Source organism: Cyclopterus lumpus, chromosome 23 (genome assembly GCF_009769545.1).
Source record: "Cyclopterus lumpus isolate fCycLum1 chromosome 23, fCycLum1.pri, whole genome shotgun sequence".
Taxonomy (NCBI): domain Eukaryota; kingdom Metazoa; phylum Chordata; class Actinopteri; order Perciformes; family Cyclopteridae; genus Cyclopterus; species Cyclopterus lumpus.
The window spans coordinates 10826262-10854112 of NC_046988.1; the positions used below are offsets into that span (position 1 = coordinate 10826262).

Sequence of the window (27851 nt, forward strand, 5' to 3'; positions counted from 1 at the left end):
AGTAAATATATAGAATGAAATAGTTTTGAACCATAAATTGCTCTAGTTCGATAAACCATCGACAGTACTGTAAGTGTGAAGAAAATCACAATTTCAACTATCATGACTATCATGCAATTACTAAAACAACACAGGCATCATATTGGGGTGTGATGTGATGTAAATTCATTATTAGTAATAAGTAATATATTGTAGAACTTCTCCCCACACATACACCACGTCTTTTCTCCTTCTGGCTCTTCAAATTACTAGGCTGAATTACTAGGCTACTAAAATGTTCTTAATAATTAATAACCTTAGTGGCATAGCCATAGTGGCAGGCTATGTATGCGTGTCATTTTTTGGTCCACGTTTAATATATATATATATATATATATATATATATATATATATATATATATATATATATATATATATATATTGCAGATGAATAGGATTACATACATGTAAAAAAAAAGAAGTGCATCTCTTTGTAGTGGTACACATCTTTGAGATTGTGCATATTATGCTTATTCATGCGAGGCAAAAAACGGATGGTGCCCCCCCCCCCCCCTAACCCCCCCCCCTCTCAATAACGTCAGCGTTACTATTTACATGAAAGCTTTTAGGCTTATCGGCCTGCCTGTGAGCACACTGCCCTCCTTTTTTTTTTCTTTTTCCCAAGATTAACATTTCATATGATTGCTCTTGACAGGTGATTTTCTTTCAGAGGCCACCATAAGGATAACCAACAACAACAACAAAAGGGGGTGGGGGTCACTTTCGCTTATTAGGAGTTGTGCAACAAGCTCCTCGCAGAGTTGACGCTTGTCATTTTGCACGGGCGCAGACTTTGCGGAGCGTTAGTTGAACGTTTCACGGGGCAGACCGGAGCGGACGAGTCGGCCAAGAGTAGATGTGCGGTTGTGTCTTAAAGGGAGGGGCTTGAACGGGTATTCAGTTTTTTTTTGTGTGTTGGTATCATTGAGTGTAGCGGAGGACCGACCGACCGACTGCAGCCTGGCTCCCTCTCTCCTCTCCTCACACTCGACTCAAGAGCTTTTGTCCCGTTAAGATTCACAGGTAAGCGCAAATAAAAGAAGCTCGGGAAACCAGCCGAAACCCTTTCACACTTTTCGCAGACGCGATTTAGGAAGAAAGTGCGTGACGCGCTGACGCTTTTGGCGAATGAAAAAGGGGGTACTTTTTTTCTTTTTTTGTTGACGATGGGAGATTATCACGTTATGGGTCTCCGCAGCCGATACTTTTCAGGATATCTCGGCTGTAAGCCGCTCCCTCTTTGTGCAACGACAGCGGTCCTCGAAAGGCGAAGCGAACTCACGATTGTGCGCCGTCATAAACTTTTTTTTTTTTTTTTTTTTTTTGTCGGCTGAGCGGCGACGCTGTCACGTGAATGTTTTGTTAACCGCGGGGGCAACACAAAGAAAAGCGCATGTCTAGTCCGGTAATGCGCGCTCACTCCTTCGGGGCGAGCAGGAGGGAGGGAGGGGGGGGGGGGTCTCCAAAGTTTCTCATCGCCTGACAACAGGAGAGGCATTAAATGTCTTCCCCGGTTGTTGATAATAGTCGAAGCATCCTCCCAAAGAAAAAAAAAAAGCTGCGTCCTTGTCCCACAGCTGCAGAATGTGGACCGAATTGTTGAAATGTGTCACGTGGATGGGACGGTGTACAAAGTTGGCATTAGGGCAGTAAGGACCCCCCCCATATGGCTACCCGCACACCACCACGTGCCCCCCTCAAAGTTCAAGTGTTGACCATAAGACCATTCCGAGATAAAGGGGTCATCCTGTGAGCTTTCCAACACGTCCAGCATCTCCTGCAGACAAAGGCCCCCAGGGGCACTCTAGCCCCAAAAAAAAGGCACTAGCAGATGAATCCTCCATCTCATCGTTTCAAGGTATCACATTCTTTACAAAACCACCACCCCTGAGGCGGAAAACAAAAAAAAGTCTCCGCTCGACTCTCATTGTACTGTGAGTTGGCCGGCAAGTCGTTTGATCTCGGCTTTATTACATAGTATCTGTGAAATGGAAGCATGGAAAAATGGGAGAGGGGTGGAGGGAGGGTGGATTTGTAGGTCCTTTTTTTTTTTTTTTTTACGCTTTTTTCGGGGCCAGAGACAGCGTTGTAATTGTCTATGAAACTGTATCTGATAAGTTGTGCAGTGTTTGGAAAACATATTGGAGAATGCCCTCCGCTCCTTATAAGGGCGCAGGCCCAACCTGGTGACAGGTGATTGGAATGCGATGCATAACAGTCTGCTACTACAGTGGTACCATGTTGGATGAACACAGGTACCCCCCTTCAGGGAAGCACATCTGTCATGTGACTTTTATTTGATTTCAAACTGGATCATATGTAACCCTCAGTATTATTAAAAACAAAAAGTGGATAACAACTTCAGACGGTTGAACTTCTATTTTATTCAAGTTCAAGTTGCATTGGTCACATGAAATACTACAACGAAGCTGGCTATTTCAGCCATTTATCCATTACTTTGTGTCAACGGTTTAACCATTTCTTTTAGCTAACTATTCCAGCCGTTTGTCCGTCACAGTAAGTTGACCATTTCAACTGCTGGTCCTGGACTTTGAGCTGCATCAAATAGTTTTCACCAGCCTACTTTTCTTCTCATAACAAGACCATACCAATATTTTCAGCTATCTATTTAAACTTTTATCCATCTACTTTTCACTCACTCTCTCAATCACAACACGTCGTTTTCAGGTATTAAAGCTGACTAATACTACATAACAGCTAGATAAGCATTTCCTTATTTCAGTTGTTGCCTGCATATGTTCACACACACATGTATGCTCTCACACAGCTATTCCTAGGCTGAAACACACACACACATCAAACTGCAGGTTTTAAACTAACGTGCACGTCAGGCTTTGTAGTGTACTTAAAAGGGGCTTTTGTAATTGGCACAATATGATATGAGAGCAGAAGAATCTGGAGGTAATTGCACATAGTGATAACAGGGGTTTGGCAGTGTGGGGCGAGAGCCAGAGCCAGGGTTAGGTCTGGGCGGGCAGGATGTAGGGAACACTGCCATGCATTTCCGGAGTCTGGCTCTAGACTGCACAGTGCGGTGAAGGCTTCTAGTTACTGTACGCTGGCTCCCTCTCCTTCTCCCTCCCTTCTCTCATGCACTTGATTAAAGTTAAATGTTGGATCAGGTAATTAGTGGACCACGTTCTTCAACGTAATCAATGTGTGCTAAAGCACGGGGCATACATTAATCTACCCCCACTCCCCGTGCATTGATGTGTCAACACGCACGCAGTGTATGTGCGAGTGCGTTGTTATAGTTTGATCCTAGATACTCATAATCCACCACAGTATCAAGTTCCAAAGCAGGAATCCAGAGTTTTCCTTGCAAAGCAACAGTTCCTTACCGCCACCGAGCTAAGGCCGCCAACCAAGTGGCAACCTGAATTTAAATAGAATGGAAAACTGGCAGAGGCAATTTTTTTAAACACAAATGATCAGATCATACTGTTATTATTATTTTTTAAATAGATGTTTACCTATACTGTGTTCAGTGTGTACTGTAGGTTTTCCAAACGTGGTTGGGTTTCCAATGCTGACATGTCGGCCCAAACATACATTGTGTCTGCACAGCAGGTGCCAGAGCTATATTCTTCTGGTTTCTTCTCATAACAAGATTTGAGACTATTTCAAGCAGGTTTCATGTGTTCCAGTCTTTTGACTTGATTTTATGCAGATTTGTATGTTCCAAGAATATGGTTTCAGAAAGAGATGCTGCCCTTAGCATGCCTGCAGCTGAAGCACAATGAGCGCTTTCTGTTTCATCAATGGCGTCCTTATCATTTTTTTAAAAAACCTTTATTTAACCAGGTGAGTCCCATTGAGATTAAAAATCTCTTTTTCAGATACAAACAGATAGTTACAAACAAAAAAACACAGAACAAGACAAGTTAAAAGAAACTAAAAGTTAAGAGACAGCATCGAACCGTCGCCCGGCTCAAAGTTAAGGTTTGTGTCTTCTGGACGACGGCGGGAGTAGTACAGGGTTCACCTCATTCGAAGTGACTGTGATTGAAAATCAGCTATGGCGCTCATGGGACTTTGGCCCTGGACGGGAGCCCCGCGACGTACTCGCTCTGTTCCCCCTCGCCTTTGAATTTGATAGCATGTAATTTGAATGCGCCGCATCCAGAACCGCACACTTAAGTTGTATAATATGGTGGGCTTGAACGGACGAATCTCGAGCTGGAAAAGAATTCTTAACTCTTTCGACGCTCAAAAAGTGAGATGCAAAACAACTGGTGGCCCTTCTTAATTGCTTGTGAAGTCGGATTAAAGCAGGAAACCTCCGAAGATGCTTATTCAGGTCCTGGAAAATCTAGCGTAAGAGTTTGGCAGATGTTTGTTCTTTTAGGTTTGAAATCCCTGTGATTTGCCTTTTTTCAACAACAAAAAAACTACGCTCCTCATCATGCTGCCAAGCTGACGTGGAACAGTTCTGTAGGGGAATATTCATGGTGCTCTTGGATGTTCTGGCATATGTTCACTGCTCAATTAATCTCTTGGGTGATGGAGAATGCTTACTCTCACAGTCCCCTCTCCTCGAGCATGCCCACACCCTGGCCTACAGCAGTATTATATATTATAGTAGTATAATAATATATCGAACCACATTTCCAAAGCTTTTTTCAAGCCTTCGATTCACACACGTGCACGAAGAATGTCATAATGATCCGTCCTCCCTGGATTTCTGTTTTTACTTCCTCTCTCTCCAAACTATTTCCCCAAACTTTGATTCTTCTGACTGAAGCAGTCATGTGGGCATGAAAGACCTGTGTTTGAATTCCTCTGGGCTTTAGTCACACTCCGATGAAGAGGGTTTGTTAGATCAGCCTCTCACTTGTGTCGTTTTCTGACTTTAAAGCGCTATCACTCAAGGCCAGATTGCCTAATAGGCAGCATGGTATGCCGGCGTTGGTAATTGGCATATTGGCCCACCATCTGCTTGTTGCCAGATGCGAAGCTCCGCCAGAAGTTTCATAGCTATAAAAAGAGACTATTGTATTTTTTCCCTCAAGCTAAATCTTATCTGTTTTTTTTTTTTTGTTTTTTTTTTACTGGTTGATGATTGAATTCATGAGGCAGCCTTGCTTTATTTCTCAAAAGGTAAAACCTCCTCTCTTACTCACGTGGTATGCATTTTTGTGTGTTTTTTTTGTGGATGATTGATTGTGTGAGAGTGAGGTCAGTGCTCCTGAGCCGCGCTTCTGATGTCATCCTACAAAGATGCATGTTCTCCTCTCCGTTTCCCCAAAGCGGGTTGTTCTGAGAAGTGTACAACGCCGTCAAGGGGGACATTTAGCCTTTGGGCTTCTTCTCATCTGATAAAACAAGCACAGGAAATGTCTCTGTTAGCTGATTGGCCTTGTGTTTTCCTTCAGCGTCCTCCCACTGGGACCTCAGACGTGCACAGTGTGGCAGAGGAACCACCGTACTTGTCTCCCTCCTAACAGCTACATTAACTTTCCCTTCGCCTCCCTCCTCTCCTTTAACACCAATCTATTCTACCTCAGCCTCATTCAACCCTGTCTCCCAAAAGCGAAATGATGACTATAACGTTCATTCTCACTTCGCTCTACTTCTTCTCCTCGCCAACTTTCCATTCGTTCCACCCTGTCCTCTCTTCACCTCCCCCTCCCCCATTCTCCTCTCAGCCTCTCGTCTTCCCTCCCATAGCGTCACAAAACTAAACAAACACGGCAAATCAAGAAGCCTGTCAAGTCACCTTTTGGAAATCCCGTATTTTAGGGTAATGGGGGATTAAGGGAACGCAGACTATATAAGGGGATGTAAATCCCAGCGGCGTGTGAAAAATACCGTTGAGTGTAAACATATGACCGGTGAGGTCATGTGTTTACACAGTTAGCGAGGTTAACCGCTCTATGAATTGCACGGGGCAGTCAGACAGACTCTCAGGGACAGACAGGGTAGTGTGCAGGTCAGTTATAGGCCTGCTGTATTTATGCGTGTGGCTATCGAGGCGCTGCGTGTGCTGAAGTGTGTATCGCGAATAGTGAAGGACAGCTTTGAGAGTCCACATTGGAGGCCTGCCATCGTGGGAGTGAGAACTGGAAAAAGCAAAATCGGGCTTGTATGTGGTAATGATGGAAATGAGGACTTACCTCATACCCATAAAACAATCACTGTGTCCTTACATGGGTATTCACATGAGTCAGACTTCTACTGTGTTTATCTGGAAGAGCTTCAAAGTTGAGAATATCTTTTATTCCAAGTTCTAAGAATTTGAACATTTAGTTGGAGCCTTGGTGTCGAATCTAAGGAGAATCCAATATTTTCAGATGGTCAATGTATTCCTATTTTTAGGGATGTGACTAATGATTAGATCTTGGTTAATAACTTAATTGTTTGTTTTCCATTCAGCATCCAGGACAATTAAAATGATTGTTTTGCTTTTAAAGTGACTTAACCCTGCATTAACTGTATTTTATTTCATTTTATTTTATTTTGGGCAACAGAAATAACCTGCAAACTCACATCTTGGACATATTATCACCATTTTACTTGATAATGCAAACGTGTTCACAAAAAGAGCAACATTATCATTCATTTGGAATTTTATTTTGGGGTCACGTGACTAATGTATGTCCAATATTTTACCCCCCTCTAGCTCTGTGTTTGGTCTCCACCAACTCCAGAGGTAAATAACAGGCTCTTAAGCAGCTAAATTCGCCGCTATGATCATTAGCTGTTCATTAGCTTTGTCGGTCTGCTGTTTGGTGCCTGCCAGGTAGTGCACAGTGGGTTCATCAGAATTTCCATTAAATCTGAAAATGAAAACAATGAGAGCGGTGAGAGTGAACTAAAACAGTAAAGCTGCGGCCCAGATAACCAAAACAAAAGAGCTGAATAAGCTAAAATGATCTGTGGGCCCGTCGCTAAGAGCAACACCTTTTCACAAAATAACAATATTAATATAAAAATATGAATTACAGCAGCTTTAAGACATTCCTTGACAATCAAAAGTGCGGGGGACTGATTTACTTTTGGCCGGGTACTCGTTAAAGCGACCCGTCTCAACACTGAAGCCCATGAATTCACAAGTTTCTCAAACCTTTTTGCATTCCGGTCTCTAATATCCGACTCTACACACGTGTCTCATACCGAGGCACACGGTTTGAAATGGTCCGCATCCATCTTTCCCACCTGAATAAGCTAGTCAGGCAGCAGCACAGTCTGAGGTCTGTGTCGGTGCTGCAGTCGGGAGCAGCGGTAATTGTTTAAGAGTGCATTTATAGAGTGTACTCTTTGTGCCTCCTAATCAGAAGCATACTCAGGCATTTACATATGAGCCTCGGAGGATTGCTCAGGAATGCATTACACGCAAGGCAAGAGGACGGGAGAGTAGGAAAGCCGGCTCTAGTGGGCCACTCCGCTGTTGCCATTTCTTTCCACTTCACATGTCACTGCCCTGTTGGGAGGGGGGTGAGATAAGTGTGTGGGGGGGGGGGGGGGAGGGGGGGGGGGGGGGGGGGGGGTTGAAAGTGATTAAGGCTGAAGATCAAAAGCGCAGAACGGCTGATGCAAAGCCTTTCCTCCCTTAACACAAGTAATAAATGAAGGGGCATGTGTATACAGTTGTGTCTTCGAGACAACGATACCAGCTATTTCTCAAAAAGAAGTAGAAATCCAATGCTCTCATCTGTCTACTTATCGGAGACCTTATAGATTAGATCTGTTTTTGTGGATTCTTTTCAGTATGCATTAGGTGATTTGTCAATGTTTCTCTCTGTGCTCCAGCTCGGGTCTGGCAAGTGTGCAAGGAGAACAAAAATATGGCCTCAGAAAACTATTTTAATCAGAGGGTCCTCTGAAGGGACAGAGGCTGGCATAGGAGAACTTTTTACCTCATCAGAGCTCTGCCAGTGGTGATTGGGAGAAACACTCAGTCAGGTTTTTATTGAATAACCCCAGCTCTGTACTGGAGGGGTTTTACTGTAATAGAGCAGCTCCACGGCCGCCGAGGTGACAGCCAAATGGTACTTATTAAACTAAGGGCTGATTCATACTATATGCCCTACTGCAGTTGAACCTTGTTGGAGGCTTAATGTTTGGCTTTAATGCCGAAGTCTAGTCACATTTGTTATGACTGAGATACATATGCATACAATTATCCTCTGATCAGACAGCAGTTCTGGTAAATTCCCTGCATGAAAAAAAACACACAAATACAATTATTTGATATGGACAAAAATGTGTTCTTTATTCAATTGGAGTTGTAATATCCACTTGATTTACATGAAAGCTTTCTTGGAGATACATGTTAGCACCTCGACAGTGATAATAGTTATGGGTCTCGTCATCTCTGCTTATTTACCCAGTACACAGCTCTCAGCACAAATTGAGCGTGACGTCTAATGGAGTGTGAGCGTGGATTAATTACCCCCATATTTAGACTAATGGTTCCTTCTCTTCTGATTAATGAAGAAACATGTCACACGAAGAAAGGCACAGCTAAAACATACCAACAGTTTTATATTAGAATCAGATACCTGCCACTTGAATATTATGTTGTTTAGGATTAAGGCGTATGAAAACACTTGTTTCTAATACAAGCGATGTCACGAGAACCGAGAACGAAAATCTGCAGGAGAGATGAGCTAATATAAAATTAGAACGGTGGTGTAGTGGCTAGCACTGTCGCCTCACAGCAAGAGGGCCGCGGGTTCGATTCCCGGTCGGAGCGGTCCTTCTGTGTGGAGTTTGCATGTTCTCCCCGTGGCAGCGTGGGTTCTCTCCGGGCTCTCCGGCTTCCTCCCACAGTCCAAAGACATGCTGCAGGTTAATTGATCTCTAAATTGCCCATAGGTGTGAATGTGAGAGTGAATGGTTGTATGTCCCTACATGTGCCCTCGATGGACTGGCGGCCTGTCCAGGGTGTCCCCTGCCTTCGCCCTATGTCAGCTGGGATAGGCTCCAGCGACCCTGCGACCCTAATGAGGATAAGCGGTATTGAAAATGGATGGATGGATGGAAGGATAGGATAGTATTGACCCGGCCAATGTATTGGTCAAGCTGTACTTACTGCTGTGCTGATCTTATATAGGCTATTGGTGCATTAGCATGTTGTTCACTGTTAATCATAAGGGCTTTACTGTACACAAGCTAAAGCAGAGACGACAATGGGTGTTTGGGATGATTTTGGAAGGATATGGTTTGAGCAAATGGTTTTAGATGGCTTGTTGATGGTTCATTGGATTAGATGTTGAAGAAGGTTCAAATTTGGTCGAGTGCAGCCATGCTGGCTGGCCTCATTAAACCTGCCTTAATGAGAAACAAAACACCCAGACGCCCCCCTAGAACAATGGCTTCTTGTTATCAGAGAGTCTGCGTCCCGTGTATGATGGAGTCTGGCTTGCGTCCCGGCAGATTTTTCATGAGACTCAGTGGGCCCGAGTCGAGCCCTGAGCCCCGCAGTGCCACTCAATTCTGTGACAGCCACCTGGGAGACCACCTTGGAAAAGCGGCTCCTATTAGTTCAGGTTAGACTTAATGACCAGTAATGGTACACCAGCCAAGCCAAACTGTGCAAAAGGGCTCCGGGCAGGCCGAAATGAAATACCAGTCACTCAAGCTCCGAACATAAACACGAGGTGGGTGGTGGGTGAGGGTGAATGGGTATGTCTGTAGGTGTGTGTATGAGGGGGTTCAGCAGACATGCATCTATGCATTTGAGAGCAGAGGTAATCCAGATGAGGAGACAATTTTCGAGCACTAGGAGATGGGTGAACAGATTATAGCCAGAGGGGGGGCGGCGACGACGACTGTGGTTTTGGATTTATTCCCATTTAGCTCTGCTTTGTGAACCAAATCTCATTTGCAGTTTTGCCATCAGCTAAAAAAAAATGCTTGAAGCAACTTCAACGGAGCAACCAGAGAAGACTCCTAAGAGCACCGCTCAATTATTTACAATTTCATGGTTGTCTGAGATATGTGTTATTCTAATACATTTAGGAATTAGTAGGCTTAAGTACCCCACATATATTAACCTCTAAAACTGAAAGTTATCCTCAATTTACTGGTAAATGCCACATCATGCTAATGGCGTTCAATGATTGCGTATTCCATGGTCTAAAAAGTCTGTGGTCTAGAATTAGCACAGGCATTAAAAGTAAGAAATTCCACCATTTCAAATGGTATGATTTGAGTCAATAAGCCACTGAATAAAATTACTTTTAGCTCCCAGGGAGAATGAGCTGCAAAGCTCCCAGGCCTGCAAAAGGCAGACGGAGAAACATAGTGTAATCTTCAATGAACGAGACGAAGACAGAGGAAGAGAGAGAGCTTTGTTATGTCTCATGAAGCTCTAGGGTTTCCTGGAATTTCTGGCAATGGATCCCAAAGTCACATAACCACAGAAAGAGAAGAAATAGAGACAGACAGGGGGGGTACCTCTCCTGAAGGACACAGTTCAAGACGCTCTGCTGACAATAGATGCTCTGCCACTGTGTACTGCGAATGTGAAGATCTCTCGTGTTTGCACTGGTGGTCACTTTGGCCTCTCGACTGACAGAAACAATGAACATAGTACAAACACACCTGCAGAGAGTTCAGAGTATAAAGTGACATAAATTACCGACTCGGTACCTACAGATTAACGACGCCGGCTCAGGCCTTTCACCTTAAGGGCAGTAGACGTGTACCCATCCAAGCTGGCAGGCTGCCACGCTAATAATAAAAGCCAGCACAGCCATGCACAGATCTGGTAAATCTAGTGAGCGTTAGTCCTGTAGAGCCCTGAAAGAAAGGATCTGAGGTATGAGGAGAGTGGAATGTATTTTTTGGAAGGGGAGGTGAGCTCTCTGTCACTTAGAGAATGTGCATCCGCTGAGTCAACTGCAATGCTAATGCTTTAATACTGCAAAACTTGATACTACAGACCGCTGAAAGATTGAAAGAAATGCCACATTTTCCACAGGGCTAGGATATCTATTGGGATTTCATTTTCATCTCAGTGAATGTGCTCCACATTTCTAGTTCCTAGCATCATATCTGTCAACCAGTGTAGGTGGACAGGGATTAGGACTGGTTTACTCGACTGAATTTTGTGCTGACTCCTGCAGTCCTTTGTCAAGAGCTGTGCTTTACCCTTTTCTATTACGGAACTTCTTTCTAAAGCTACAGTGTTTTCTCCCCTGTGCTCGTTGCAGAGTCGATATGTGCCAGCTTACATTTAGAGAGAAGTATTACTGGAAAATTCATGAAATATTGAATTGAATCTCTTAGATAGAGCCAAAAGTACTATTGAACTTTTTGATAGTAATGCAATGCAAAACCAATTCTTGCTGAGCGTGGTAGAGTGGGTGGTGCAGAACAACACGATGCAAAGGTTTCACGCCATTCCTCAGATCAATAATTGTGGATGGTAACACGCCAAAAAACAGTAGCAATGCGCAAAAAGCAAGGCATTTAAAGACTGAGCCGATGTATAGCAGTTTCCACATTTGAATGATAAAAATCACTTTAGAAAATGTCTTGTAGAATGTAAATGCTTTGAACATGTTTGCACGGGACTAGAGCTGAACTTTTGTATGCACAAGGGATCGCATGACTATGTGTTATGCGGTCAGAGTGACAATCACGCAGAAAAATATCACGAGACTCTGCAGTTCCCCTCAGCTCTACAAACCGTTTTTGCAGCATGCAAGTCTGACGTTTTAGATTTATTAATAAGAATAATAATACATTTTATTTGTATAGCGCTTTAAAAGGTACTCAAGGCACTTTACATGGTAAAGACAAACAATAGAAGCAACTGCAAAAAAAGAAAAAGAAGATGACATGGGTTTTAAGTGCTGTTTTGAAAGTGGAAAGTGATGGAGAATGTCTGAGGTGATGGGGGAGAGAGGGTAAGGAGGTCGGCGTCTGCAGATCTTTGATCTCATTCCTCAGCTTTGTTTTTTCGGTCGAAGCAGCCGGCTTTGTTTTGGTTACCTTGGAGTTGCATTTGCCAGGTTTGCTAGACACGTGACTCCAAATGAATGCTTACGTTGCTCCATCTCTGCTGGACATGAGCTGTTTGCCAACACGTTGCCTTACAAGAGATTTAATGATGCTCACGAGAAACACAGAATATCAGTGTAACTGTTTGTTTAAGTACCTTTTTAAATACCCTTTTAGCCCAACAGTGAGAGATGTTAGGTGTGCAATGTAACTTGAACCTGTTGGATGTGTCTTACTGTTAAAAACACCCAAATTCGATCCCTTGGTCAGTGTCATGGCAACTGGAGCACATGTATCAGCTGCTGAGTATCAGAGACATATTGTAGTTTCCACACCTGGCAAAGGAGTCCAAGCTCAGCCACTATTAAATGGCTTTGCCCCGCGTCAACTCTGGGAGAGCATGTCAGGGCCGCATTAATACCCAGAGAGAGAGTGTGAGTCAGGATTTTTAAAAAAACATCTTTTGGCTGTCTGACAGGCTATTGTCATCCCTTTTTTCTGCCTTGGGTCTATTTCACAAGTTCCTTGTCTGTGTTCCCTGAAGAAACCCTCAGATTTCCACCAGTAAGACTGATCTGAAAGAACTGTCAGGGGATTACTCCACCTCTCCACATCCACTGTGAGTAATAGACCAACTCCGGTCAGGTCATCTTGAAGCCCGCCACCCCACCCACAACCCTACCCGCTCCTTAATCTCCTCCTATCTCGCTCCAGGAATGCAGCCCCTTATTTTGAAAAATACCTTGTCACGTAATACCCTTGAAAAGCCTCGCTGCACACTTCAAAAAATTGGCATTCCGCTGCTGTGATTTACTGACTTGTGTGTTAAAACAAGGCAAAAGAGATAAAGATTTATGACATTTTGGAGAGATTTAAATAAATATGTCTCCCGCAAAAGTGACTTTCTTTGTGTTTTCCATGAGATGCGTGCACAAAAAAGGCAAACTTGTGCCGGGGGTTGGCACCCAGTTGTCATTTTTTCAGCAGGCACTCAGTATGTGGGGGCATTGCATCATGCTTTATAGCCTCACTGTAACCTCATGTATGTTTCCATGTAAGGTATGATTGGAAGACGGTCTATCTTACTGTGGTTATAGTCAGCCACATAAATCACTCTGCCGTTTATATTCCTTTTTTTTTCTTCCATTCCTCCGGTTCTCTCTCCCTCTTTCACCAAAGTGTAATTTCTCTCCGGCCACGGAGAGCCACACGTCCACCACGACAGAAACGTGGCTTTTATAGGAAGCATGTCACAAATGTTCAGCAGATCCATTTTCTTTCCATGTTTCGCCTTCGAGAAACACATCAGGAACCTCTCGAGCTTTATGAGAAATACAATTTTATGTTCCACTTAATGTTTCCAGCATGTCACGTTATTGCCCGTATACCAGAGGCTGTGGGCTGTTGTGGATAATGCTAATCACATATACTTTTATATTTTAGTCACTGAGCTTTGGTGTATATCCCGAGTGACTTACACTTATTAAAAAAAGTACAAGTTCAGGCTCTTGCCTGGGGGCCTTATAGCCAGACACGCTGGCTTTTTGCGGCGATTGAAACTGTGATCTTTCAGTTTCTGGTTACAAGAGCTGAACTTTTGATCACAAACATTTAAGCACAGACATGTAGCGTAGTAGAGCTCATTTCTGCTCTATCCTGCCCTGTATTTATCCTTTTCCGTTCGATTCTGCTTTATTGCCATCGGCTGGATAAACTGTTCTCTCGTTGCAGCGTCGGCAGTCGCGGTGCTTAGACTAAAGCCGGCCATATATCAGTTCTCTGGTTCCACTAGTCTGCCTGGTCAGCTCACTAGTAGCAAATGAATGTCCTGTTGAGGAGACACAGGCTCCTTCCCCGGCCTGATATGCTGTGACAGACGGCAGGTCTCAAGACGGGCTGTCCTAAAGCAAAGAGAGGAGGCTGCTTTTCTGTTTTATAAATGGACATGAGAGAAGGATGAGGAATGGATTCATAACAAGTCACATGTTCTTGTGTGCATCTAACTATAAATCTAGGAATCTCTGTATGTATGTTCCTTTGTTTATCTCAAGTGCTGTTCATCCGATTTATTTCACACTTGGTGGGTGTATTGCTTCGGACCCACGGGAGTGCTTGTCAAATTTGGTGCAATTTGGACCAGTTAAGATAGCGGGGGTTCAGTTCATTAAGTTTACCATCACCTCCTTTGTCATTGGCTTCATACAGCGTCTGCCTGTCATTATTTATTTACAGTCCTATTTAATAGACTCAAGTCATAGGGCGCCCTAAGGCACTGAGAGACTTGATGATGTTTTCCTTGTGTAGTCATCATAACTCTGGTTTGTTATGACAGGAAGATTATTTTTGAAAACTTGCATGTATTTAGTCATTTGTCCTGGTTTGTCTGATCAAAATATAGTATGTTTTTATACAGTATTGGCCCTTTTATAGCACATATGTTCAGATATCACAGTTGGTCCTGAGTGACAAAAAGATGAAGTTGTTTACTGTAATGCCCTTGTGGAATTACACAACAGACTCTTAATATCGCATGTCAAGTGCAGGGGGTAAAACCACCTGAAACCTGAGAATACAGGAGAAGAAATTGCTGAATTGGCTTGTTTATCACTGTGTTCGTTGCTGGGAAGTGTACGATTTGTTCAAAGCTCCGGGTCCCGTGGCCGCAGGAAATTCAGGATTCAATGAGTTAAAGTTTAACAATATTTAATGGCAAAGATAATACTCATATAGCGTTCACGATCGTGGGGCCAGAAAGGAGAAACTCTCCACAGACGGACTGCAGCTCCCAATGAGCACCAGACCGGGGCTGTCTTGAGTCTCCAGACCAATAGAACCATGTTCCCCAGAACAAATGCTCGGTCATGGACCGGAAGTTCCCCGTCAGAATAAAACCTACTATCCTGCCTTCAGAATAAAAGCAACATATCAGGTTTCAATCCGCATCCATTTTAACTATTGTCTAAACAATAAAACATTCATTATCATGCATCATACAGTTAATCATTACATTTGTCATTAACAAACAGAATAATAAAACAGGGATCCTCTCTTATGTTTCATAATACATTCCTCCAGAATATTCCTCATAATATCCCAAATGAATCATCATAACTTTCTTTATGTATTAATTTAAAACATAAACTTATCTTATTTACATGTGCAAGTATATATAAAATCCACTACAACTCAACAGAAGCAAAAAAAAAAAAGATGTTCATTTTAACATATTACACAAGTTCAAAGTACACAGACATAAAACTAAGTAATTAATAAATACATGTTGAAATGCCTGTACCTTCGTGTACATGTTTACGTTACGCCGTTAACAGGTTACGCATGCGCGACGGCCAAGACTCGCTGATTCTTGGCGTTTTGCCAAATGCCAATCTCCGTGAGATCGGCATTTCTGCTGTTGCCCTTCAAAACAAAAGCTCAACATTGAGCATGACTTGAGAGTGGCCGTATCAAGCACGTTTTAAAACGATTTGGCGTGGACAGAAGATTTGCAGCCACTAATACTAATACAACTTGACACACATATCTGCACTAATTTTGTTTTCACAGGTTGCATATTATTGTTTTGAAAATGTATGCATTGTAAAACTCTTTATTGCCAAATATTTGAACTTGTTTTGTTTAGTTTTTCACACAGAACGGCCAATCATAGCGTAGCATCGGCCAGCTCCAATGAGGGTCCAACATCTGACCGCCTCTGCTCCACAGACTTTTATGGAACAGATTTATTTCATTAAATTTGGATTTAGAGCTGATAATGTTTGAACTTGGTGTCATAGCGATACTCGTTACCCGAAGAGGTTAGAAGGAGATATTCGTTGCTGTTACGTTTCTTCGTAAAAACCTGTTGAGCTAACATTAGCAGAGTACATCATTAACTAGCGTTCACACTTCTATGCCATGCTAGCAACTGAGAGCGGTATCAATCTTTTCTTTTAACTTGAATAAGTTAGTTGACATATTGACATATATTAGCTGACATATTTCCCAAAATGTTGACCTCTTCCTTTAAGATGGAATACAACGTTTCATGATGTGTTAAAGTACAAGTCCCTTTATTTGTTGCTTTGTGCTCTTTATTTTTCATCTCTTTTCCCTCCGTTGCTGGCAGTTCAAACCGAATAATAATTTGATAAGATTCTTGCGAAATGAAATACCCACATAGACATTTTTTTTTGCAATGGCAGGAGAATGTAAAAGCTGCTCACTATAACAGAGAGAGAGGGGGGGGGGGGGGGGGCAGATAAACAAACTCTCTAACTTAAGCACAGGACTGTGGCGTTTCAGACCGCTCTCTTTTTCACCAAGAGGAATGTTTCCGAGGGCTCCACTGTGCCAAAGTGAAGAAAGCTTTTGTGTGTTTTTACAAAAAACGAAATGTCAGCGCAGTCAAAAGGATCGGTGTGCCGCTCTCTCGTGACTCCTGAGTCGTGCAGGTGTTGCGTGTTTGTGTGCGCGTGTGCCCGACAGTGTTCGCTGAGATGTCGCGGCAGGTCCGGCATCACCAGCCGTCATGCTGTTTTGAGAGGGAGCCAACTCTGTGGCCACTGTGTAGTGAGTGTGAGAGCTCTATCTCGCTGTGCACACAGCATGAGAGAGAACCCCCCCCCCCACCCCTTTTTTTTTTTTCTTCTTCTTCCCAGTTTGGTTACGGGAAAAGGCAGCATTTTTTCTTTCCATATTTGGTCATGTGGAGCACGGCCAGGGAGCAGTAGCCTTTTGATGCCGTACAAACATCCCTATTTTGTGTGGGATTTGTACATTTTGGAATGCTTTTTCTCCCAATTATGTCTGTTTGCGGGTGTAGCATCTGAAAGTGCACTTCTAAAAGGGACACACGCCTTTTAAAAGTCAAAGAATAGAGAGGAATTGTGCTGGCTCTTGCTGCTGCTTCACAAAGAAGTTGCCTTTTTACAGTGTGATTTATGATTTGGGCAGCAACTTCTAATGCAAATGTCCGTCTTAAATCCAAGCTTAAAAAGTAAAACGATGTTTTATAACCCTCCTTTTTCTGCCAACTGCAACATCCACTCGTCTTGGGCAGCTATTTAATTTGGTCAATTGGATCAGCAGCTGACAAATAAGAATTTATCTAATTTCAGTGGTCAACTTTCAAGAGCTTCAAGATGTTTTAAACCTGCTGAAGCTGGGTTTAGATCTCCTCCTAAATGAGAATAAAGATCATATGTTTGCAGTTTAAATGACGCATCTGTGTGCTGTGAGATTTAGATGATGGATATGGCATGTTGGGGTAATGTTTTTATTTCAATTTACGTGTGACTTAGCTTCAGGCGTGAGGTTTAAAGACACATAAACATACCCTCAATCTGAAAGGGGAACGCCGGCTGGTGAGGCTCAGGTGTTTTCAGCTGCCTAAATTGTGATGAGCTGCACGAAACTCCCATGAGAGAAGAAAATATTAAAAGAACAGTGAGTCATAGTCTAAATATATACAACAGATGACTGTGCTCAAAGTTTAGCGAGGTCTTGCTGACAGTGGAAAATCAAACACACAATTCAAGAATGTTAATTTGAGAGTAAATTGTTTAACTCCGACAACCAAGAGTTTAGAAAGTATCAAACTACAGCGTCATTTCCACAAAAGATGTGTCAGTTAGAAAGCAAATAATATTTATTATCATGAGCATGTCACAAAATGCTTCTTTGAGAAGGTACTGACCAATATTATTGCTTTTTAAAATAGGCAATGCAACATTCACAATATCAGATACCAAACATCTTATATTATGGGCAATAGGTCTTTATACGGCCCTTCACAATGTGCATATTGTTTCCTAAGGTTGTCGAAGGGTTAGATCTGTCTTACACAATACTTAAAAGAATAATTACAGTTTTTAGGGTCTTGCGTTTTGTAGTTTCCGCCATCACTTTTATTGGCTGTGATAAGTAATTACTAAGATCTGGGAACATGTAGTCATCACTAGAACAGATCAGACTGGTAGTAAACATACCAAGAGTCACGCCAGACGATTTAAACAACTTTACTTGGAGGCAAAACTGAAAGCACGGCCAACATGTTGCTCTTTCACTCCCATTGCACAGGGAAGCTGCACGTGCACAACTATGGCAAGTACATGGGCTCAAAGTTGAACCAGAATATGCTCTTTAAGGTGAGACCACGGACATGTGCATTTGATTTGGTGCTGCAATCTTATTCCAATAACAACGATGTTCTAAACTACAAAATAAGTCCCAAGTTACCATTTAAAGAACCTGAAAAAACTATGTATTCATTTGGTTCCGATTGTTGCGTATTTAGCCATGAATATATAAATCCAGTGGTTGATTAATTCCAGCAGTGTTCAGCAGTCCTGTTACCCCCTGTAAGATATAATGCATCCAAGGTATTCCATTGAGATTTTCTTGGCTGTCTGTGTCTGTGTCTGTGTCTGTGTCTGTGTGTCTGTGAGTGAGAAAAGATAACCTCACTCAGTCTGTCTCAGTGTGTATGATTCACAGGGCACACAGAGGTGTTATGGAATGTGAACCATTGTCTGGGAATGCAGGAGTCTCCTTATTTTTCACCAAATGGAAACTTTACATCTTGAACTGCGCTGGTGTGGAAACAATTTCCCCTCGCTGGTTCGTCTTCTATCTGAAAAGCTAAAGTCAGCACAGACATGGGGGGAGGAGATTTGAAGGAGGCTTGTGTCTCATCGCTACATCTAAGGTCACTAACGACAATGTATCCGAGGCATTCGGCAACGTCTGGCCCGTTCCTTGCCCTCAAAACCATCAGTACGTTACCCCGCCGCATTTCACTTGCCACAGTGGCACTAGCTTCTCAGGTTTGCCGATGAACACCGTCTGCTCATGCTCTGGGAAATCTTTTCCTCATTCGAGCCGAAAGCCACACGTTCAAAAAATGTGTCTTGGAGGCGATGGAGTGCGAGTGGAAAGCAGATGGTATTGAGATTTGAGCTTGAGGTCTGATGCAGTTGGCCTCCTCTTATGTTGCCTAAAATATATAGTCGCAGCCGAAGACTTTGGATTTGACAACATAAGCTATTGTGGTTGATATTCACACTGTGGCATGAAATGCAGACACAGACAAATACAGAAAGACGCTTGGCTGCGTGGACACGGGTAAACCAATTACTTAGCTTAATTCATAGCCAACCCCGAGTCTTCTCATATTGGAGCTGGACACAGAGTCCGCAGCTGTTGGCTAAGCTGCTGCATTGTGGTCCAAGAGGAGATAGAGACAGTGAGAGTTAAAGAAACAGGCGGCTGATAATGGATTTTTGAGGTTGATATTAATACTAGAGAGAGAAAAAACTCCATTAACAACATATCATTGTATTCTTACACGTACAAAAAAAACCGTTACGGATTCTTTATATGTAGATCTGTACTGAGTGGGACATTTTAAAGTAACACATAAACACAAGCAGCTAATATAACAGCAAGTTCAGTTAGTATCAATAGTATCAACAACTATAAACAACAAATGATGACCTAGTGATAAAAAAATATCTAACACAGCCTAAAACGTGTGAATGTTTGATAAAAGCCGTCTTAAAATTACCGCCTACAAATCTCTCTGCATTTCTGTTCCAATGCGAGAGCCGTCACTTTCTGACGTCACAAAAAACACATGGTTAAAAACAAAAAAAAGGGACATGGCTGCCTTACTTAAGAGACAAGCCACCGTAGCGCCTGTATCACGATGAGCTAATGTTACTATAAGTCCACAAACGGCCTTCTCCAAGATTTCTCCACCCGTGGTGATTGAACATTTAATCACTTCCGAAGTTGGAACCGTTATTCAAAAATGTCAGACAGTAGCAGCCCTATTACATAGCAATACACAGTATCAGTCGCGATTGCCAGCCCACCAATGTATCCATCAGCCTCTGAACGGCGGGCAGAGGAACAGATTCTCGATGGCCGAGAGAAGGACGAGTGGAGAAAAAGAGACGTTCTTGGCCTCGATGCACCAGAAACCTCCGGTGAATTTATGAACGCTCTTCCACAGCCGCTCTGCATCCTGAGACTGTAAATGTGTTAATGCTGCCGAGGCCTAGACCTTTGAGGGGAGAACCGCAACCACAAGGCCAGCTTTCCAAACACGCCACTGTAGGTGGTGATGGATATCACACGTGTACACACACACGTACGGTTCCATAAACGCACACATACTGTGCTTGCAGTGGCTGCAGGTATTTTTAGTATCACACTTGTCAAAATATACACTAACATTCTCGCACGCATTTAAAGTGGACCCAAAAAAGGAAGAAAGGAAGCATTCCTATGCGCTTCCTCCCTGCACATCTGCAAACTTTCCACCCACACATTTACATAAATACACTCACTCATTTCTGAATGTAAATCCTGTTTGTTAAATACTGTTTAACGTGATGCGCACACCCTCACACGCAGGCTGAACATATTTTAACCGCCCTGTCAGTCTAATCTCAGGAGGCTCCTTACCCCTGCAGAAAACGTTAGATTTACCCAACTAAAACTGTCCCCAGAGCCTTAACCAAAACAGCTGTTAGTGTGCACTACCTACAGGCATGCAGTGTCTCTCTCTCTTTATTTCTCTCCTCCTCCCTGGTTTACTGCAGAAGCTTTATCTGTGTGATAAAACAAACATAACATGTTCATTCTTATTTTGCTAAAATACATACGAATATATCTTAGCTGAGACCGAACCAATAGACCTCTGTCCCCTTTGGTTTAAGTGTACGTCTGTTCATCTCCTGTCAAGTAAGCATCCAAAAAACGGCTTCCATGAATAGTTTACAGCAGGTTGTCCAACAGCTACACGCAAATGGGGGAGCGTCAGTTAACTCCTACGTACTCACACTTTAAAAGTCTCTCCAAGTATGTGTTCTTTAATTATGTGCTTTAGTGCAAAACTACGTTCTTCATGGTTGTTCTTGTGGTGGAATAAACTGCAATAACATTATTTTGACCACTAAGGGTGCTGTGGTACAATACGGAGCAATGCAGCAGCAAAACCAGAGAAGAAGAAAACTGCTCGATAGACAATGTGAATGCAAATAATGCAAAATACATAAATCCGCTTCTGCGAGAACTACTGAACATACTCATGATGGTATTTGAAAAGAGGCTGTCGCAATAAATGCCTCACATGTGTCAGAATGATGAGGCAATTGTGTTTTTGTCTTCAACTTTTGAATAGACTCATTTCATTCTTATTATGGCTGACTAAATGTTGATTGATGAAGACAGCTGGTGTCAAAATACTTAAATCCTGCTCCTCTCTTTTCACAGTTTAGGGGCCATGTCCTCCACGATATCCCATGATGCAAAGCCTATTCATTGTCATCTCAATAATATTGGACTTTATTTCTTTTTGATGTAATCGGCTTTAATTTTTCAACAGTCCCTTATCATTTGAACCTCTTGTGTTATCTATTCTCCAAGGTAATTCAAATTATTTCTGAAAACCCAAATGGCATGTGGCTGGTAAAAGAGTAGAAGTGATTCAGGAATTCTCCGACATACCAACCACTGACGCAGGTGGACAGTTTTTTTTTTTTTATATTGATGCAGAGACTAGAAAGATCAGGCTTTGTGCCAGTGTTGTGCCCTCACATTCCAGATACCTGGAATACCTCTCTTCACCTGGACACCGGCACAGCTGTGACAAAGCTGCTGGACATACCTCACCTCTCCTCTCCTCTCTCCAAAGAACAGTGTGGTCCTCTGGAGGCCGAGAGGAGAGCAGCAGTACATGTAGCGTGGCGGTGTTTGCTTTAAAGTCCATACTCTGTAAACCCAGCAATAATGCACCATGTGGATATATATGTGGGTATATGGACAAACATTGTGCAGACTGTGGTTTCTGCTGTCACTGTTATGTGGCCTTACTCTTTCACTTTTTCATCTATATGAAAATCAAAAGAATTTCCATTTCCAATGCTTTTGTTTACGACCAAATACCAAAGAAAACTGCAATTGTGTTGCGCTAATTAGCAAATGTTAGCGCGCTCACACGCTAAAATAAGACGGTAAAAATGGTCAACATTATACCTGCTAAACATTAGCATGCTAGCGTTGTTATTGTGAGCGTGTTAGCTTGTTGAGCTTAGCAATTAGCTTACAAGCAAAGAGCTGCTAGGGTGGCTGTCGACCCTGTTCCCTTCACAATTGCAAACCGTTCCGCTTGTGTGGGATCATGTGTCTTGTGAATTGATGATGATTCGTGGAAAATGTTTGTCTTTATTACAAAGGGGTCACGTTCCAACATGTTTTAGATTCTCGTGAAATAGCTCTTTAACTGTCATAAATGTCGCTTATGTAAAAAAAACCTGAAACTGTAATTTGTGACTACGCCTCATAACCACCAGCTGCAACAAGTCACCATTGTTCTTTTATTTGCCAACCTCACAGCTGGCGAGCACGTAGCTAGTTTTTACTTGTTTATCTTCACGTTAATTCTCTTTATTCAACAAGCAAAACATTCACTGCACACAAGAAGGGATCCAAAGGAGGAGTCTGTCACTGGCATGTGAATGAGTAATTTGGAGGCTCTTTCAAGTCCCCTCTGCTAAAATCAGAGGCTAAATAGGAGCATTCCTCGCATAGCTCCTTGGCCATAATGTGGAGATTAATGTGTTCGTCTAAAGGTTGTGAGGGGATAGTTGCTCTGAGTATCACAGTAACAAATCTGACCAAAGAGCTGCAGTTTTCCAGTCTCGCACAATGCGACGCCAGCATCAGCAACATTTCACCAAAGCCAAAAATAGCCGCGCCGCTGGCCCATACTTATTCTTCAGCCATACTCCCAGACTGTTGCTTGATCAGCTTTGTGCCTCATTTGGCCGATAGGGGCCCATTGTTTTGGTGCTTTTAACACAAGACTTCGTGAGAAGATGGAGGCTTTATAAGGTGGTGTAATCCCGGTGGCTGTCGGGATAATATCAACTTGGCTTTTAAGGCGTTTTAAGAGGCTGGCACTTAGACACTGGGTTCTGTGCCAGGGTCTGGCAGTCTCGACAGGTAGTAATTTGACTGGTAAATGTGTCATTATAGCCATTGTAGAAGGTTGAGGCAGACGGGGAAAGAGAAAGAGGGGGAGGAGGACAGAAAAGAGAGAGGGAGAATAAAAAAGGGGGGGGCGGGATGGACGGATGCCTGTTTTTTCGAGATAAATAGTGGAATAAAAGGACAGATGCAGAGCAGGAAGGAGGAAGAGGTTTTACAGTGGACATGCTAAGACAGGCTGAAAATGTCACAAACTTGTGACTTCAGGTTGCTCAACTTTATGGAATGTTGTCTCTCTCTCTCTCTCTCTCTCTCTCTCGTTCTGCTTCTGTTAGCTTTTGCAAAGTGTGGGTGGTCCCTTCAGTGATATACACAACAGTTGCATTTCTACGTCTTACTGAGGGCCTTGTCTGCAAGCCACAGGCTTCCTCTTCTGCCCTACGCCTGGTGTGTTCTCCCATGTGGAGACAAGACAATGTGGCCGCGCAGCGTTCAGTCTTGCTTTCGTTGAACAGACCTATTCATACATCATTTATCCGCTTGAAAAATATAATCATCTCAGGTTTGTTATTCATGTGAGATCTTGTCTAAGTGGTACACTCGTTGATCATTTTGTTGACAATCCTACTTTTATTCTTCTTGTAAATGACTTTTTTCTTCTTTTCTTTACAAAACTAAATGCCAATTAAAAACGTCTTCATAAATCACGCATTATTTTCAATAATAACTGCATTTATATGCTGCCGTGCTTGTGTTTCTAATAACTTTGTCTTCCTTGGCGTCACTGGTTCTAGGAAGTACTGTATATGATTAGACTTGTGTTGTTTTGGGGCCTTGTCAGTTTTCGTTATTGCTCTCATTTCGTCTTCATTTCGGGTGAATGAATAGCCCCACATGCCGACTGCCTCTAAACTCCTTTGTTTCACAGATGACACTTAGAGTGCATCTAAACATAGAGTGAATTGTGTGTTTAAAATATCCTTCCTCCGAGGCTTTTAAAGTGTAATAAGGAGGGGTGTGGAGATGAGGCTGTGTTTACTCACGGAGAGGGGGGGGGGGGTACTGGTTGAGAAGATGCAGTGGGGAGGGTCACTCATGGTTTCTTTGAGCGTTTCTCTCCTGTCTTGTGTGTTTCCTGTGTACATCTGTGTGTTCTTCGTGGGACTGCATGCACACAAACGCTGTCATGTTGCACCTACATCCTTGTGTGCATGCATACTCATATACAGAGGTGTATGTATAAAATTCAGCTCTGTTTGACACCCCCCACCCCCTCTCCCCTCCCCTGTATGCAACTGCAGATGAAAGAAAAAGCCTGCTTGCACGTGAAGCTGGAGTCGTGTCTTAGAACCGAGTTTAGCCAAGCTCTGACATGTATATAGGTAAACAACACAGGAAAGGTTTGCAGTAGAGTTAGGGAGAGAAGGAGGGGGGTAAGCTTGAGGGAGAGAATGAAGGAGGCCACTGAGGGATGGAGGGAGGGACAACTAGCAGGGAGGGGAAGGAAACAGGCATTTGCCTTTTCTGTCAGCTGGGGCTGGACTGTGGGAGACTGTTACTACACGTTGTAGCTCTGTGTCTGTTTGGTGAGAGCATTGTGAAAAGCTGGTATGGTGTGAAGGAAAACACATTGTTTGAAGGCTAATTCAAGGTACGACGGTCAAAGTTCTTCCTTTTGTCTCTCCAGAATTGTCGCACTGTACTTTGACGCAGCTCATTTTCTGCCACGCTTTCCTACTCGTGCTGTACCACCACGAAGCGTAAAGTTTTTTTTTGAAGGTGCAACTTTACTCAGTGTCGTCTTGTTTGTTGCGTGAAATGTCACGCACCTTTTGTCTTCTTCCCTCAAGTGCTCAGCTCGAGTGTTTACTCTGCTCCTGTGTATAGAATATGTTGCTGGTGGTTGCAGGATGGGAGGCTCTGCAGCTCCTGGGTGGTCTCGGTCCTCGCTGTCTCATATCCTAGTGGGGTATTTTTAGTGAGAGTTGCCGTTTACTGATTGAGTTAACATCCTGTGTTGGCTTCACCATCCTGTATCTCTGCTCTTTTTAAATTAATTTTCTGCCTCATTCCTCGGGTTTTTACTAGAGTTTGTGACCATGGGTTTACGCCAGGCAGTTGTCCTCTAAGGCTGAGGCTACTAATACATACAAACTGGTCAATACTGTGTTTAGAAAGATGGACAGCACTCAAAGTTGTAATCATTACATTTTCATCCTGGTTGATTTGGTAACCACCGTGCGTACAGAACGTTTAATAGTGGTTAGATACTCAATGTGCAGCTACTCAACTATTCATTTTTTTTTTTTTGAGAAACGCTGAAGAAAACATCCTCAAAATGACAGTTTTGAGGAACATTTGCGCTAAACCCGGGTGACAAATGCAAATGTAGTGTGTTTCCTGTGGCTGCTTCACAATAAAAGCCACCCCATGGCTTGCCTCTCACGTGCCTTTAATATGAAGTAGCAGCAGTTTGATGTTTCGTTGGCATTCGCAGTAACATAATACAGCTGGGATATGGCTGTAACGGTAACTCTGGATAAAATGCACCCCTCATTTTCTGTGAATCCCTCGTGTATTTTAATACAGTACAGTACGACTAGATATATTGTTTGACTGGTGAACACATATTTTTGCCCTCTCAGTATGCGGAAATGAATGTGTTCTCGTCTTTATTTCCTCTCTGCCTTCCTGAAACTGACTAAATGAACATGTCTGTGTTTGATGATGTCATCCCTCAGGGCACAATCATGGAGGAAATGGACTTTGAGCGGCGCCGGGAGCTGAGGAGGCAGAAGCGGGAGGAGATGCGCCTGGAGGCCGAACGGTAAGACCCCGTTTGGTTGTAGGTCCTTCGCGTTTGCAGATTAGTACTCCAGGATTATCCGGCTAATTCTCTGTTTTTAAAAGGCAGTCCTCGACAACTTGTCACTGAAGATCTTACTGCTTAGCTTATGTGAAGCTGAGGGAGCAGCCTACGTCGTATAATGAGGCTCTAGTTGTCAGCGCACATCAACACCTCTGATGTTCATGCCAAGTTGGAACAGGAGGGAGCCAGCTTTAATGGCTCAGACCCTCCTCTAAGTCTTTGACAACATTGCTCAGCAAATATTGGCTTCCCCGACACAGGATAAAAGAAAAAAATGGGGTTGATAAGAAATCTGATAGGCAACGAGATGACCTTTAAGTGAGAATGTTCAATCACGCTCTCCCTCCCCCTTTCCAATTTTCTCTCCCGTATACCGCAGCCTTGTGAACTCTCTCTGATTCGATGGAAGAAATTGATTAAGCTAAAGGTCATTTCAACAAATTGATTGAGCGGTAACACGGCAAGTGCAGTAATCAAATCTAGTAAATGGTTTTTTTTATTGTGAGCACTTGACACATCGTGTGCCAAGGAGGCATTCTAAAGAGCCTTTTTTCACACAAAAGTCTCTCCATGTATACTGCAGCCCTTCCAATTAGGGATGAGGTTGATGTGGATGCAGATAATGGCCAAGGTCACTCGCCTGTTTGATGTATCTCCGAGAAGAGTTTTGTGAGAGCCAGTTGCTCCATCACTGATGGAAAAAAACAAGCTGACATAGGTCTGACCACTGCTGAATGCATAGATGTTGCTCTCTGATAATTCTTCTGTGGCACAAAGGCGATGTGTGCAGCATTTTACCTTTGTTGATGAACAGCGCCCTTTGCTCAAGGTAAAATTGCTTTTTCTTGTATAAAGGAAATCTGCTAAATTGTGCACACCGTGCACAATAGTGAAGGAGATATATTAGGTGATAAAATAGAGGGTTAAGTCATTCATCCAGACATTTAAAAATAAAGTGTCTGGCAGCTTGCATGTGCTGTATGAATGGTGCCAAGGTTATCTCCACAGGGATATTACATAGAGACCAATGAATAAAGCCCAACAGATACATCTACATGACCAATATTGTTGCTCAATAGCTTATGAGAGATATATATATATATCAGCGAACAAGAAATTGCAGTGCATAAATGCCAAAGGTACTGTGTCTTTGTGTTAGTGTTGCCATGACATAGTTGTGCATATCTTTTTTGTTCACTTGTCGCCTCATTTTTGATATCTTTACATTCTGATTTGGAGTAACAGCCATACCTTGTTCTCCCTCTTGGCATGCTTTTTGTTTTTACTTCTTTTAGAATTGTACGCCTCATTTCCCCAGATGCATTCTGAATAGCTGATTGACGTGGAGGTTAATGCTGTTGTTATGTTTCATGGCTTAAAACCCCCATAAAACCCCTGCTGCTTGAAGTATTTATGCAGTTTTGGTGTGTTTATGATACGCGGAGAAGATGGAATTTGGCAGAAAATGTAGACTGAGAAGGGCCTGCAGAGGAAAGAGATGAGGACTCACTGACTGAAAGAGAAATGGACCGTGAGTGAAAAGGAGGCCGAGTTGTAAGCGCCTTCGACATGTACATTTTCTGCTCGGCAGGAGTTTGTTCATGACTGTTTATTTGGTCGTGGAAGCAATAATTTCAACTGGCAGTCGACACGCCGCTCCTGTTATTGATAAAATATTACATCTCTGCACTGTTTCCATTTCTGCCAATATATTGAAACAATCAATATGTACATGCCCCTCTTGGTTGGACTAGTCAGAACCACATGTTGTCTCATTGGCCTGCCTCCATTCAACCATCACTGGGCACGCTGTGAGAAGACGGAGCGACGCAGGGAGAGTGCGGGGCCATGTAATAGTGGCTGTAGGAATGCCAAATTCCTGGCTATTATAAGTGTTTACTGGCCAGGTCTCCGTGAGCTGTTTCCTACATGCTGGGACAGTGAGGTTGTCCGTGTGTGAGAGAGTGCACGT

General features: G+C 43.0%; 1 protein-coding gene across 9 annotated transcripts in view; it reads left to right on the forward strand.

Moving 5' to 3' along the window:
- Nucleotides 1–803: 803 nt before the first annotated feature.
- cald1a (caldesmon 1a) overlaps nt 804–27851 on the forward strand; it is a 50271-nt gene continuing 23223 nt past the window's right edge. For 4 of the 9 annotated variants that reach the window (XR_004608962.1, XM_034526093.1, XM_034526096.1 and 1 more), the window contains exons 1-2: nt 24520–24661; nt 25752–25837. Coding sequence is in view for 7 of the 9 variants with exons in the window: in XM_034526093.1 (XP_034381984.1) it covers nt 25761–25837 (77 nt within the window). In the remaining 2 variants the exon portion in view is untranslated. Of the gene's footprint in view, nt 1063–12559; nt 12635–24517; nt 24662–25751; nt 25838–27851 lie in introns of those variants that run through there. The other 5 variants (XM_034526095.1, XM_034526094.1, XM_034526100.1 and 2 more) reach the window with 5 other exon arrangements.